Source organism: Meriones unguiculatus, chromosome 15, assembly GCF_030254825.1.
Source record: "Meriones unguiculatus strain TT.TT164.6M chromosome 15, Bangor_MerUng_6.1, whole genome shotgun sequence".
Taxonomy (NCBI): Eukaryota; Metazoa; Chordata; class Mammalia; order Rodentia; family Muridae; genus Meriones; species Meriones unguiculatus.
This window is the reverse complement of record NC_083362.1, coordinates 66,707,582-66,723,331: the sequence shown is the minus strand read 5'-3', so window position 1 is coordinate 66,723,331 and position 15,750 is coordinate 66,707,582. Positions and strand designations below refer to the sequence as shown.

Sequence of the window (15,750 nt, the reverse complement as noted above, 5' to 3'; positions counted from 1 at the left end):
AGAGAAAAGCCATGAGAGAGAATGTAAACATCAGAAACTGGCTGAGCATCAAACACTCAGAGAATACTGGAATTGAGTCAGGAACCTGAAGTGCCTTGCTACCAAGCTATGAATAGACATTCACGCTGCCATGTTAATGGTCAAGAAATAAGAAGGCAAAGAGCCTCCTCATACCCATGGCAGCTTGCACTGACATTATGAAGGGATAGTTGTAACAGCAGACTTAGAAACAGGTGGATGTTTCCATTTTAAATATAATCTCCATGTGTTATCCACTCTTTCTCTAGTGTGCTGTGCACATCCTAGGAGTAGAAATTCTACATCAGACATAAAAAAAAATGGCTTTAGATTTTTTGTTTGTTTGGGATTTTATTGTGTTTATACTTAAAAGTGTAGCTCAGTAACAGAGTCCCTTCCTAGAATGTATGAAGCTTAAGGTTTGAGCCCTGGCACTGAATAAACAATAAGGGGATGGTGAGGAAAAGAAGAGGAGGAGGAGGAAGGGGGAAAGGAAGAGAATTTCTTATTTTAACTTAAGGCCTTAGTTACTGTTGTCTGGATACATCGGCTAAGATATTCAGGAGGGGATCATACTTTTATTTGATCATTTTAATTCCAATTATTCACTCTTAGTAAACAAAGCAGTAAAAATCCTGATAGTTACATATTTTGTACTGGGCATATTTTTGGTACAAAAACCTGACTCTATAAGAGGAGGCTAAGAATTTAAGAAAATTCTGTCCCTGAAATTTTTCAGGGGGTTGGGGGCACAACCTGATTTCTTGAAAATTGGTGGTATAATAACAAATAATTTTAAATATGCTTTAAATTTCTACTATAAATTAAACTAGTTAATGAATGTATTTGTGTATATATGTATCTGAAGTTATTCTCTATTCATACTAAATCTAGATCCTTTGACACCTTCAGAATCAATTCAAGAGTTACATGCCTCAGGTAAATAATATTTCATATTACTTACATAGGCACCATAGCAGTATGATCATGTTAGTGAGCACAGATGCTACAAAGCCCATGTGTTATCATATAACCAACATGATCCAAATGCTTATCTGAACTTTTCTCTTTTGTAACACATAATTTGATGCCTTAACTTTAATTATCTTCTATTTTATTCTTCAGGGGTTGAAAAGTTTTAATTTCTCAAATCATTTGAAATTTACCTCATGTGTACAATAAATAAAGCCCTCAGATATATACATTATTAGTTCCTTACAATTTGATCAATTATAGACTTGGACAAAGTGGTACTATTAACTACAGTTTCCATGCTACATAGTTGTCCTCTTCATGTGTTCATCTTACCAGTGAGAGTGTATACTCTGTAAAGAAAATGCCTCACTTCTCTCATCTCTCCAGTCCCTCAAAACTACTTTTCCAGTCTGCTTCCATGATCTTAACTTTTTAACAGCCACCGATGAGATTCTGTAGTATCTATATTTCATTTTCTCTTTCCAGAGTTCTCTCTATTGTTTAAAAAAAAAAAAAAAGAAAAGAAAAGAACATTCCCCTCCCTGCCTTCACATCTTTGGAATAAAATACGAGCAAGTATGGTGTTGCTGATATCTCCTTAAGATGTTGATTTTATATAAAAAGTCTAAACTGGCAAATGCTGACAAGATGTGTGGAGAAAAGGGAACCTTTGTACACTCTTGGTGGGAATGTAAATTAATAAAGCCATAAGGGAAAAGAATTTGGAGGCAACTTAGAGTAAAAGAGATAGATAAATAGATAGATAGATAGATAGATAGATAGATAGATAGATAGATAGATAGATAGATAGATAGATAGATAGATAGAAGTAAATTGATCCAGCAATTGCCTACTGGGTAAATAAGCAAAGATGTGACTGTTATGCCCTTGAGAAGGCGCACATGGCCACTGAAGCACTATTGACAGGAGGCAGGAAATGAAAACAGCCTAAAGCTCCTACTGCTAACAAACAAAATGCTTACTGCAAGATAGATTGTTTTTTGCTCATTAAAAGTGAGACCTTGTCATTTGTGGCATGATGGATGGAACTGGCTCTCACTCTGGTGAATTAAATGAGCCAGAAATAAAGACAAGTTACACTTGCTTTCACTGATACGTCATTCTCAAACTTGGACCCCTAGAAGTTGAGGGTGCAGGTGCGGTTCTGAGGCTCAGGAAGTATGTTGGGGAGGTATTGAGAAAGTCTGGCCAAAACGTAGCCTGTTTCAGTTGACTAGAAGCTAGAAGTCGTTGCATAGTGGAGTAACTCTGGGGAAAGATAATGTAGTATACATCTCAAGAAGCTAGAAGAAAGGACTTTGAATGCTCTCATGGTAGAAGCATAAGTATTTAGAAGATAAATATGTTTAAACATTATACAAAAGATACGTGTAAATACATGTATATGTGTATATATATAAACATTACATACTGCCTCATTCATTCAGATAAAAAGGAAAACTAGAAATGTCCTGATTTCAATTTCTTTGGGAACACATCCTCAAACTGCATTACTGAATGATGTGATGATGCTGTTATTTATCTGAGGACTCCTCGTTCTGGTTTTCCGTATTGGCTGTACCAATGTACAAGCCCATTTGAGCAGTATATTGGGTTCCTGCTTCCCCACTCTGTCCCTATCACTCATTATCACTTAATGTCTGATGGTAGCCACTCTCACAGGAACAAGCTGATAACTCATTGTGACTATGGTTTGTACCTTTCTGGTTATCAGTGGTACTAAACACTTTTTTTCATCCTCTTGTTGGAAACTTTAATGTCTTCTTTGAAAAATGTTTATTTTAGTTCTTTGCCCATTTTTTAATCTGATTTTTTTGGGGGTTGGGGTGTTATTTTTTTTTTTTTGCCATTAACTTGTGTAGATTATTTATACATTATCATTCCTTAAGATGGATTTTTATTAAATTTTATTTTTTACATCAGTCACATTTGATTCACTTTGTATCCCAGCTGTAGCCCCCTCCCTCATTCCCTCCCAATCCCACCCTCCCTCCCTCATCTCCTCCCTGCCCCTCTCTAAGTCCACTGATAGGGAGGATCTCCTCTTCCCTCTAACCCTAGCTTATCAGGCCTCATCAGGACTGGCTGCAATGTCCTCCTCTGTGGCCTGGCAGGGTAGTATTAGGAACGTTTGCCTGCACGTGTATATGTGCAACACCTGGTGTCTGGGGCCTGCAGAGGCTAGAAGAGAGCATTGGATGCCCTGGACCTGGAGTTACAGGTGGTTGTGAGCCACTGTATGTCCTGAAAACTTAGTCCACGTTGTTCATAACAGGAACAAATGCTTTTAGCTGCTGAGCCATCTCTCCAGGTCCTCTGTGTTTAATTACAACAAGACCCTGTAAAATATATAGTTTGCACATACTTTTGCACACATATTTCGCAATCTTTAAATTAGCTCCTCTTCCTCCATCTTCTTTCTTTTTTCTCTCTTCCCCCCTTCTACTACTCCTCTTCTTTTCCTCCTCTTCTCCTCTTCCTCCTTCTTGGTTTCCTTTGCTGTCTAGAAACATTATCTAGTTATGTATTTTCAGTTGTATATTTTTAGCTTTTGTCACCATGATGTGTGAGGCCATATTCACAAAGGCATTAAACATACCAGCCTGAAGATGTTTTCCCAATGTTATCTTGGGTGCAAGCTCACTGCTATGAAGAATTATACCAGGCATGTGGGGCAGATGCACAACTCCAAAACTGCATATTAGGAAACAGCTAACACAATAGTTCAGGCTCGACTTTACAGTCTCCCACTGGCTCTTCCCTCTCCCTGCTCCTTCACTTCCTTCACCCATCCAGTCCTGGTATTCCTGCTGCTGACAGTTCCTATGACCTAGCCCAAACACCATCTCTTTTGTCTCTACTTTAAGTCACACTCTCACTTCTAACTCGTCTAACACTTCTAACACTGTCTTAGTAAGTCATTAAGTCACAATTACGATCAGGCCACTGAGCTCAGAACCCTCAGTGCCGTAGCCTTTCCTACAGAACCTGAATGAGCGGGACCTACGTGCTACATACAGAATTTGTTCCTGGGTCTTTCCACCCTCTACCCTCAGTATCTCAAGCCTTGATTCCTTCGCCTACTCTTTTGAACACTATACTCACTAACCCCTCACACTTGTCTCATCCCACATGCCTGTCTGTATTTCAGAACGCTGTGCCAGTGAATGCGAGCCTTACTCCCCTCCCAACGTCCTCCACCTACACTGCCTCCATTTACTCCCACAATAAGTCCAAACAATTATCGACCTCCAAGGTCTAGCTCAGTGTAGCCCTCTCTTCCTAAAACCTTTCTCAGTTCCTACAGAAATAAAACAGGGCTTTGCTTTAAGCCCTGCAATGATGTGAGCAGGCCATTCAATAGGCTGTGGCTATTGACAGGCCATGTTAGTATTTATTTGCACTTGTGTTTACAAAAGCGAACATTTTCCCATCTGGCAAGACTCTCCTGGTCACAGAAGGCCAGATCTCTGTAGCAAGGCTGTATTGCCGAATCTCTCCCGCCTAGGGGCAGAGGTTTTAAGTAACTGTCTGATTTGCCTTTTGTAATCGCAAACTGGCTATTCAGTTTTCAGTAACATGATCTCTTCCTTTCAAAGATATGCCTGAATACTCAGTCACAAATGAATTTTGCCGCAAACACTTCTTAATCGGAATTCTGCTCCGAGAAGTTGGCTTTGCCCTGCAGGAGGACCAAGATATCAGGCACTTAGCTCTAGCTGTCCTTAAAAATCTAATGGCTAAGCATTCTTTCGATGATCGATACAGAGAACCCGTAAGTAGCGTTTCTCTCTCTCACCCTAAAACACCATTTAAGGGCTCACTGCATTAAGTGAATAGAAAGCCCTTGAGTCTATTGATTTTCATATGAATCATTTCTCTTGTCTGCCTTCACCAGAGGAAGCAGGCCCAGATAGCAAGTCTATATATGCCTCTGTATGGCATGCTGCTGGACAATATGCCAAGAATCTTCCTGAAGGACCTGTATCCTTTCACTGTGAATACATCCAATCAGGTATGTTTACACATCTCTCCAAATTTCTGGGGGGTTCTGAAGGAGTTTCTCTTATTGATATTTATGTCCAGGATAACCATTTCTTCCTACCTATAACTAAGCTATGGTTAAACAACACATTTCAGCAAGTGTTTGATCGATACCATTTGTCCCTAATGGCTGCTTACAGCATCCATCTCTCTCTTCAGGACCATTTTTATTCCCTTTATTCTCTGTATCACATCCAAGTCTTTGCAGCTTTTGCAGCTTCTAGAATGTCTTCACGGCCTTATCTTTAGTCTACATCATTCACCTATCACTTCCCTTCATCTTTTCCCCAAGGAAGCTAAATGTCAAAGCCTCAGTATGTCCCATTGTGAATATTCTCCACTGAGGTAGCACAGTGACAACACAGAAACCTATTTTAGTGGATCAGAGATGGTTTAGTTGGCAAAGTGCTGCATACAAGCATGAGAGCCTGACTTTGCCACCTAGCACCTCCATAAAAGGCTGAGCACTTTGACATGAATCTATAGTCTCAGTACTGAGAAGGTAGAGACAGGAAATTCTATAGCCCTCACTGGCCAGGCACTCTAGCAAAGTCTATCATGCTTCATATTCACTGAGAGACCTTGCCTCACAAGAGTAAGGTAAGAGGTGATTGAAGAAGATACCCAGTATTGACCTTTGGCCTCCACATACCTGTGCACCTATACACACACATTGTCCCCAATGATGACATGCCACTCATGAACATGTGGACAGAACACATACACAAAAATGAAATGATGAGAGAGGGCAAACACACTCTGAGTCCAGGAACAGTCCAAGATAAAACCTTTTAAAAGTGATGGCTATACCTTTAGAAATTTTTTGTTTGAGAAACGTTGCTCAAATGCCATCACCATCATGTAACATGTATATACCCTTTAGAAAGTTATCCATGCTCTCTAGGCTTCTGTTTTCATGTTTGTAAACTGGGATTAAGTTCCTAACATAATAGAATCCTTCAAATTGTGTAACAGAAAATATTTACCATGATGCTCAGAACATAGGGATTTAAAACCTAAGTCCTAATGACAGTAATATCTATAATATAATGATAATTACATCTATAGTTTGATGCATTACTATATCAGGAATTATTCTAGCCCACATCTAAAAGATTGTCTCTGATAAATCATTTTTAAAAATCCCAAAGGAGGGAGCAGAAACAAAATGTAAAAGCCAAACTTTACAGAGAAGGGCTGTGAAACGCTGTCATATGAAATGGCTTTTAAACTCAGGAACTCAACAGCAGCTATGATTTCCACATAGGGCCCTGAAGAAGACTGAGGCAGTAATTATTCGCATTGATGAGGAGGAGATTATGGGGTCCCACCCATATTGGGGAGCTAATGGCAGTGGAGGGCTTCTGGAGAAAAAAAAAAAAGGATTCTTTGTCCTCAGGGAGGACATGTAATCATGCTCCAGTGGATAGCCCGTGTCTGCTCAAGTAGCCTTTGTCAAATACCGTGAGTCACAGTGCAGAAGCAAAACAAAAGACATAAAAGTGTACTGAGGACTTAGTGGGAGGAAGGAAATTGTGAAAGGATAAAAGCCTTAAAACGTTGCCTAAGAAAATCAAACTGGGCAAGACTATGCTTTTGACAATACTCACTTTCACTGCCAGCTTTAGTGGCACATCTTTGCCAGAGTATAAAACAGCCAACTGAGTACCTAACTGAGAGATACGTAAAAGGCATAATGGTCTTCCATTTTAAACACTCTAACTCTCATTTGTCTCTACCCCACTTTGAATGCAGGGATCTAGAGATGACCTCAGCACTAATGGAGGATTTCAAACCCAGACGTCCATGAAACATGCAACTTCCGTGGATACATCATTTTCCAAAGATGTTTTAAATTCCATAGCAGGTACTCAGGAGCTGCTGGAAACACTCATGTTTAACAGTCACTGATGTCTACATTGTATACCATGCTGTTTTTTACCCATAATTTATGTGCATAATATTCCTGGCAAAGTACACCAGACCATATGACTAGAGTCTTTAAGATATTTCTTTGAATGTCATCCAGTGGCTTCCACTTCTACTTGGCTTAAAGGGCTGTCTGGTCAGATGTTATCAAATTACTTCATTCCGCAGTCCTTAGCTTTTTGTTACATACAGCCTTTTAAAATATAAGAGCTCTTCGGCTTCAAGGCTTACCTTAAGAACTGTTTCGGAAGTGTCACTTTTATTTCTCATAAACTGTCAAGTTAAACACTTCTTCCTCCAAATCATCTTCTGTTAACATAAGAGTTATCTTTGTCTGTTTTTAAAAGCATTTTAAGAGAGTAAAAGAACAAATTTTATCATCCACTTAAAATGGCTTGACTGTTTCTAGATCCATCATGGCCACTGTTGCAATGCTTTAAATGTTGCATAGCTTTCATGGAACCCCCACATTCTATTTCGGCAATGAGCAACTCTGTTTCATCATCTTGGCTCTTGTTTGTGCTCATACATCTCATCACTGTATGTGTGCTGTGGCTTGTGTTTGCAGCATTTTCATCAATAGCTATTTCTACAGTGAACCACGCAGATTCCAGAGCATCCTTAGCAAGCCTTGACTCCAACCCAAGCACCACAGAGAAGAGCAGTGAGAAGACAGACAACTGTGAAAAGGTGCAGCTTCCCTCCCCACCACAAACATTAAACGGCATAATTACAAGCCACGACATCCTCACTCTTATTCATCCCTATTGGCCCTTTGATTCCCAGATCCCAAGGCCCTTGTCTTTGATTGGGTCAACGCTTCGATTTGACAAATTAGATCAAGCAGAAACCAGGAGTCTTCTTATGTGTTTTCTTCATATTATGAAGACCATTTCAGATGGTAAGCAGATGTTTGCAAGTCAATTTAAAGGGAGAAAAAGAAAGAAACCTACATTTCTAAGAGCCTCATGCCATGTTGTATTTCTTTCTAGAGACTCTGATTGCCTACTGGCAAAGAGCACCCAGTCCAGAGGTGTCAGACTTCTTCAGCATTTTGGAGTAAGTTTAGGGTTGATCCAATAACTTATTTTCTGGAACTTTCAAAATAGCTCACTTTACCACTCTTCATTCAAAAGAGTGGTAAGAAGCCCTTTGGTAAATAAATAAATATCAACAATAGTATATGGAATATGTAAAGAAAATTTACTATTTTTCTCTCCATATATTTAGGTGAATTGTTATGCATAAATTAAAAAATGTGAATAATTATAATGTGACTTTTTCCCCTTTGTAGTGTTTGTCTTCAAAATTTTAGATACCTGGGAAAACGCAATATAATAAGGTAATTGTCTTAAATACTAGTAAACTAATACAGTCTTTTAAAAAAAATATCATGGAGCTTTGAGTAGGGCTCAATGAGTGAAGTACTTGCCCTGCAAGAATGAAGACCTGAGTTGTTGGATCCCCAGAACTCACGTAAAGCCAGACTCAAGGAAAGGGTCTATAATCCCAATGTTTCTGTGAGAATTGTCCTCCTACTGGAAGCTCCCATGCTAGGTAGTAAACTCTGTCTCAAACAAAGTGGAAGGTGAGAGTTAACAACTGAGGTTGTCCTCTGACCTTCAGAAGAACACCAGTCACCACAGAGAGAGAGAGAGAGAGAGAGAAAGTGAGAGATTTCATTTTATAGATATATATGTGGGTAGAAAGATAAATATGATAGATGATCACGATAGATAGATAGATAGATAGATAGATAGATAGATAGATAGATAGATAGATAGATAGAATGATGGATAGATGATTGATATGGGCGAAACACATCTATTTCAGAACATGCTAAAAACAAAAATTAGTCAGGAATTATGCCATGCTGGCATCATTTATCACAAAAACAAGAACATCCAAAGACCTCTAATTTCCTGTCCTAGAAGAAACTGAGAGTGTTAATTTTATTTTTATTTTGTTGATGTATGTGGTGCTGGTCTGTGCGTGTTTGGATGCAACCAGAGGTGGACACCAGATGTCTCCCTCAATTACTCTCCACCAAAAGTACCGAGTAGATATCTTCACTTGAGGCCAGGGTTTACCGATATGGCTATTCTAGCTGGCCACCTTGCCCAGTGGATCCCTGATTCACTGATATTAAAGACCGCCCTCCATCTGCATCGGTGCTGGAGTTCAGATGCAGTCCTGTGCTTCCTTTCATAGAAAGCATTTTATCAACTGAGCCATCTCCCAGCCCCTTACTTTTCATTAATTCACAGGATATGAAACATCTCATTGTTCAGTAATTGCTTGTCATTTATCACTCTGTTGTTATGTATAAATTATAAATGCAGAGCTGTGACTTTAATTTGTGTTCCTTGCAGAAAAATCGCCGCAGCATTTAAATTTGTGCAGTCTACACAGAACAATGGGACGCTGAAAGGATCCAACCCTTCCTGCCAGAACTCGGGTCTGTTGTCACAATGGTAATATTACCTTTGCTTGGTATTTAAAGTTCTGTATGTGTTGTTTACATATGAACTTGCATGCATTAGGGCAGATACATTCATACATGGGCACATGTCAAAACAAATGCGGTTTTGATCAGCTTTATATGTCTATCTGAAGAAACTCCTTAGCTACTTTTCCAGCTGCATTACAATTTAGCTCAAACCAAAAGGTGCACAGAGTTACAATAACATGCCCTCCTTAGTTTTTAGCAACATAAGAAAAAAAGAAACCCTGTAACCATGACTCCCATCTCTGCTGACTAATTATAAGATTTTCTTAGCGTTCTTGAAGCTCGTGTTGTTTTTTAAAGGGCTGGGGGCCACGGGGAAGCACAGGAATCCTCATGAGTCCCCTTCGATTATCTAGTTACTACATGATAACCAATTTTTCAGACCCTGCTCACTCCCTCATTAACCTGCCTAGTCAGAATCACCTGCCCTGAAATTCCACCTCTAAGGTCCTCTGGGTCTAACAAATAAAAAAAAATTTTCCCAAACTTTCCTGAGTTTGATTTATGTGATGTGGATATTTTAGAAAGAGCTTTAGGAAGAAATAAGAAAATGTATATAGTCACTAAACAACAAAATAAATTTTGCTCCCATCCATGGGGACCCATAGAAATTGGCCTCCAGTGAGAAAGTAAATTAAAAGATGTAATCATGTGTTTGCTTTGCAAACTTTAATACAAGAGAACACAAGAAAGAATTGCTTCACATATTTCATAGCAACCCACCTAAGGTCACCACAGTCATCATGCATGATGGACAAGTCTTATAGGTTGGATAGGGCCAGCCTCTGCTAGCCCTTACCACCTAGAAACCAGAGCATTTCCCCCACTTCCAGACTGCAATAGGCTGAAAACCTAGGAGAAATATTAAATCCCCAAAGTCATACATCCCTGAACTATTTACTCCCTGTAGAGGCAGGCATGATCCAGACTTGCTCGGTTACAGAAAGCCAGAGTTGGCCCTCCAGTGGCTAACCCAGACAGGTCCTTTCCCTTAGCCAGATCCTGGAATACTTAGACTTGAACACTGTGACAAGGACAAAAGGCAGAGTTCCTTTGGATATTTGACTCTTAAAGGCAGCTCTCCTTGGCTACCTCCCTCACAACGCTGTTGTTTATGGGTCATTTGCATGACAGATTCTCCTACCACCAGGCTACTCCTTGGACAAATGAAAGTTGTGGCAAACAGGAAGCATTCCTAACTCCACAAAGACAGTGTCTAGCTTCAACAGGGGGGATGTGTTACTGAGCACGAAAAGACACACTGAAGGCCATTGCCATTGACATACCACATGAACAATGAATGGCACAGAGGAGCCTCGAAGGCTACTATCCTGACACTTCATCCCACATCAGCACTGCAAGAAGCATAAATCACAGCCTTTTCCAGATGCAAAAGCAGAGGGGGCAAGGGTCACTTCACTAACTTCAGTCCAGAATTTGTTCTTTGCTTCCAAAGCAAACAAACAAAGGGACATGTCTGCATTATACTTTTAATGCCCTCCTGCCTAGCCAGTAGTTTACATTCCTGAGTTCTTGTAAGGCCATGAAGTAATAATGAATTACAGTTTTATTTTAACTGTCTTTTAGGTTTTTGTTTTGTTTTGTTGCATTTGTTTGTCTGTTTTGTTTTGTTGAGGTTAACATGTCTGTAGCTATACATTCACTTACGAAACAGAAATTATTTGTTTTCTTAAAATCAGACAACAGTTTGAGACCCTGTCTACCTAAAAACTGTTTGACCCTATAATTGTCTGAACGTACAATGAAGTTAGTGGCAACTAGGTCAAACAAATCTTATGAATGAGTGAGTCTATATAACAAGGTTTTTGACAATAAAAAAAGAAAAAATCAAAATATGATTTAAAAAGGCATCTACTGTGTCTTTATCCCATTCTTTATCTTTCTGAATATTATTTTAGATTAAATAAAATTTTGACTGTATTTAATATTCTCCTCCATTGTGCTGCTCCTAGTCAATATTATGAGTAAAATGCTTCTTTGCAGACATTTTCTATATCTGTCTCAGTGTACACTCCTTGAATGAATACTGACTATGTCATTGGTGAGTAGCCACAACTGTCGGCCACAACCATCATCTCCTTTTCAGGATGCACACCACTTCCAGTCACGAAGGACATAAGCAGCACAGATCTCAGACGTTGCCGATAATTCGAGGCAAAAATGCCCTTTCCAACCCCAAACTTCTCCAGATGCTGGACAACACCATAAATAGTAAGTAAGCCAGAAACCGTTCTCTGAGCATGTATGTAGGACAGGAAGCGCGCTGGGTATGAGATTACAGGAACGTTGCCGTACCACTGACGCTGCCTCCCTGAAGTCTGCCATAGACCTGGAAATACTTCTTCGAAGAAAAAAATCACTAGGCAGTCGCTAAAAAGAAAATTGAAAAACGCCCTCACAGGGAAGAAAAGAAACTATGAGACGATGTAATGGGCTCGGGGTATCCTGTCTATGTACTTTTGGTATTGTGAGGTTTATAGGGCGCTCTCTCAACTAGGTAATTACTGTTAACTCAAGGGGAAGAGGATACAAATTTCCATGTCCTCAAAGCAGTAACCATGACATCATTACTCCAGAGATACACGAAGTCCAACTTGACAGTAAGATAAAAATAGAACCTTGTGCTGTGAAACATGGGAATTATGATCATGTGACCCATGGTTACTTGTTTAAATCTATCTATATTGCCTTAATCTCTAAATATACTGTGTCTATCCCAGGAGACTGTTTGTGTAGACATTCCACTGAGATGATACATTTAGTCTATTGGCCCAGAAGGAGGAACTTTAAACAGGCTTATTTCAGAAGATAGCTGATAGCTAATTTAAAGAAAAAGAATTTTAAAAATAATGGAAAGCCATCAGCTGATGTATACAAAGGGCACTCATGTCTAAGACTCTATCTAGTGTTTTTTTTTAATTAAGGCAATAAAAGAAGTTGATCAAATAAAGCCACTTTTATGTTATAAATTATTCATCAAAATACCAGTAAACACTGTAATAGAAGGAAATATTTTTACTGGGCATAGATAATTGTCTTATGTGTTTACACGCTGCTCTATTTTGTATTTTGTAGGCAACTCCAATGAAATAGACATTGTCCACCATGTAGACACAGAGGCCAATATAGCCACTGAGGTTTGCCTCACTATTCTAGATCTGCTGTCTCTCTTCACTCAGGTTCATCAGGTGAATATGATCATAATGTTTTCTATAAAATGATGACTTGGGAGGTAGGAAAAGCCTTGAGAAGTCAAGAATACTATTTTTCTTCGCAATTTATTAATTATATATCCTTACTGAAGCCCACTCCCTCAACTCCCCCAGTCCCACCCTCCAATCCTCTTCCTCCCATCCCCTTCCCCTAGTCCACTGAAATGGGGAGTTCTCCACCATGGCCATATGCTCATAGTGTGTTAAGTCTCATCAGGGCTGCCTGGATCCTCTTCCTCCATGGCCTGGCAAGGTCACATCACCAGGGGCCAGTGATCAAAGATCTGTCAACCTAGCTCATGACAGAGGCAGCCCCTACTTCCCTCACTCAGAGATCCACATGGAAACTGAGCTACCAATTGGCCACATCTGAGCAGGGGGGTCTAGGTCCTCTCCGTGCCTGGTCCTCCATTGGTGCATCAGTCTCTGCAGGACCCCCTGGTATCAGATTCTTTAGCTTTGTTGGTCTCCTTGTGGGGCTCCTGTCCCCTTCCATATCCCTCTGTCCCCACCCCTCTCTTCTTCCATAAGAACTCCTGTACATGAAAAGGGGGACATAACAACAGATACCTAAAAAATCCAAAGAATCATTAAGTCTTACTTCAAAAGCCTGTACACCACAAATTTTGAAAATCTAAATGAAATCGACAATTTTCTTGATCGATTCCACTTACCAAAGCTGAATCAAAACCAGGTAAATCAATTAAACAGTCCTAAGGAAATAGAAGAGATCATCAAAACTCTCCCATCCAAAAAAAAAAGCCCAGGGCCAGATGGTTTCAGCACAGAATTCTACCAGACCTTCAAAGAAGAGCTAACACCAATACTCTTCAAACTATTCCACAAAATAGCAATATTCATCCATTGGAGGAATCTTTGCTGACCCTCTTAAGCAAAGTAATCCATAACTCACACCAACCCCTTTCTGTAACAGCATTCTAGTTTAGCTATTCTCTTCTCTGGGCTTGCTTGGGCTTGTTTTTGGACACTGCTGTGTAAGCTTCTCAGAGAGCATGCAGAAATCATGCCTTCTTACTCAGCATGAGCTCCAGCACTCGAGATTGTACTCATATTATGAGAGGTTTGTACTAAACATTTCTGAAGGAAAGCCATTGTTTCCCTGCTTATCTTAAACAACATCTATTCTGGATTTCAGAGACAGCTCCAACAATCTGACTGTCAAAACTCACTCATGAAAAGGGTCTTTGATACGTATATGCTGTTTTTCCAAGTCAGCCAGTCAGCTACAGCCCTGAAACATGTGTTTGCTTCTCTGAGACTGTTTGTGTGCAAGGTAAGAATGCTCCGGGACCCAGTGAAAGCTCAGCTAAAGGTAGCAGTAAACAATTCATAATCTTTGCATCTCTCAGCATGCCAAGCAGAAGGCTTGTTTTGTGACATTTTGGTTTCACGAGCTACTAGTCATTTGCTGTCTCAAAGTGAAGAGGATACCAAAAGGTGATGGTACTATCTGGTGACCAACTATATGGTTTCTCAGTGTTTGGCATAGGAAGTTTTATTTAAGAAAATCAAGTTAAAGCCTCCACACCAGTACAGCTACAGCAGCCACCCTCTAGGATAACTATAAACAGCACCTCATGTAACTGTGTCAAGTGAATAATGGAACGTTTCAAAGAGCTCTTGCATTTGGGGTTGTTGTCCATTATTATTATGACGTGGAATGTTGATGCAAAAGAATAATTAATACAAGAGAAGAGCTTACTGAATTTAGACTTCAATAATAAAAGCATACCTTTCTCTGCTGCAAAGGGAGAAAGCATATTTTTAAACTGTATTTTATAGTCTATGAGTTTGATACACGAAAGAACATAGCTAACTCCCTCGTCCTTCCATCTTTCTAGTTTCCTTCAGCGTTTTTTCAAGGGCCTGCTGATCTCTGTGGCTCGTTCTGCTATGAAGTCCTAAAATGCTGTAACCACAGGTCACGGTCAACTCAGATGGAGGCCTCGGCACTTTTGTACTTCTTCATGAGAAAGAACTTTGAATTTAACAAGCAGAAGTCAATTGTCCGGTCTCACTTACAAGTAAGTCCTAGCAGTTTTCATTAATGCTGCTATTAAAATAACTGATGTGTTTCAGCAATGATTAAAGCATCCTGTTCGTTCCCAGGCAACCAGTCAACTGAGTTTCTAGACTCCACATACACTTCGTCCTGGCTTATATGAGAGGAGAGCTGGGGAGAAATTAACAGATTTCAGTTTACATCTCTACTTGCTTCTGCCCATTCACTAGAATCTCACTAGAATAAACTTTGATTGTCATGGTTAATCTAGGAGGCCAAATCCCAGCAAATCCTAGAAGCATCCATATCTTTCCTCAAGGCATTGCAAGATTACAAGATTCTTGCATCTCTCCCTGGATATTTACAGTTATAATAAGATCCCTAGATCACATGGCCTTCAGAAGAATGTACACTTAAATCACCATCCATTGGACTTTGTAGGAGAAATTAATGACATATTTATCTAGCCAAGTCAGTTTTCTTAAAAATACTGTTTCTAGGCGAGGGAGATGGCTCAGCCTGTGGATTGTATGCCGAGTAAGTCTGGGGACCTGAGCTCAATCCTAAAGTGAATATTAGGTTCAATATGAAGAAGATGCACATCTTGGTGTTTATGTAGGTCCTCCAACAACTGGAGTGGAGGCCATCTCTGACACTGATGCTGCCTTTGGATCCCATTCTCTTAACTTGGCTGCCTTGTCTGACCTCAGGAGTAGAGGATGTGCCTCGTCCTGCAGTGACTTAATGTGCCAGGGTGGGTTGGTACTCATGGGAGACCTCTCCTTTGTCTGAGGAAAATGAGAGGAGATAATGGAGGACGGGCACCCAAGGGGGGACTGGGAGGAGAGGAAGAAGCTTCTATCAGGAAAAGTACGTATATACATACATGCATACATACATACATACATACATACATAAATGGAGGGGGAGGCCAAGTGCAATGGTGCATGCTTATAATCCCAGCACTAAAGAGTCAGGGACAGGAAGATCCCAGACTC

At 39.9% G+C, this 15,750-nt stretch overlaps 1 protein-coding gene across 13 annotated transcripts in view; it reads left to right on the top strand.

Annotated features, from left to right (window-relative positions):
- The window catches only part of Dock10 (dedicator of cytokinesis 10), a 249,752-nt gene that overhangs the window by 204,797 nt on the left and 29,205 nt on the right, over nucleotides 1-15,750 (top strand). For 12 of the 13 annotated variants that reach the window (XR_009586481.1, XR_009586482.1, XM_060368696.1 and 9 more), the window contains exons 31-43: nucleotides 913-957; nucleotides 4,614-4,789; nucleotides 4,913-5,029; nucleotides 6,814-6,925; nucleotides 7,556-7,677; nucleotides 7,774-7,888; nucleotides 7,980-8,046; nucleotides 8,282-8,329; nucleotides 9,360-9,461; nucleotides 11,604-11,728; nucleotides 12,593-12,705; nucleotides 13,886-14,023; nucleotides 14,592-14,774. Coding sequence is in view for 11 of the 13 variants with exons in the window: in XM_060368696.1 (XP_060224679.1) it covers nucleotides 913-957; nucleotides 4,614-4,789; nucleotides 4,913-5,029; nucleotides 6,814-6,925; nucleotides 7,556-7,677; nucleotides 7,774-7,888; nucleotides 7,980-8,046; nucleotides 8,282-8,329; nucleotides 9,360-9,461; nucleotides 11,604-11,728; nucleotides 12,593-12,705; nucleotides 13,886-14,023; nucleotides 14,592-14,774 (1,463 nt within the window). In the remaining 2 variants the exon portion in view is untranslated. The remainder of the gene's footprint in view (nucleotides 1-912; nucleotides 958-4,613; nucleotides 4,790-4,912; nucleotides 5,030-6,813; nucleotides 6,926-7,555; nucleotides 7,678-7,773; nucleotides 7,889-7,979; nucleotides 8,047-8,281; nucleotides 8,330-9,359; nucleotides 9,462-11,603; nucleotides 11,729-12,592; nucleotides 12,706-13,885; nucleotides 14,024-14,591; nucleotides 14,775-15,750) is intronic. The other variant, XM_060368693.1, reaches the window with a different exon arrangement.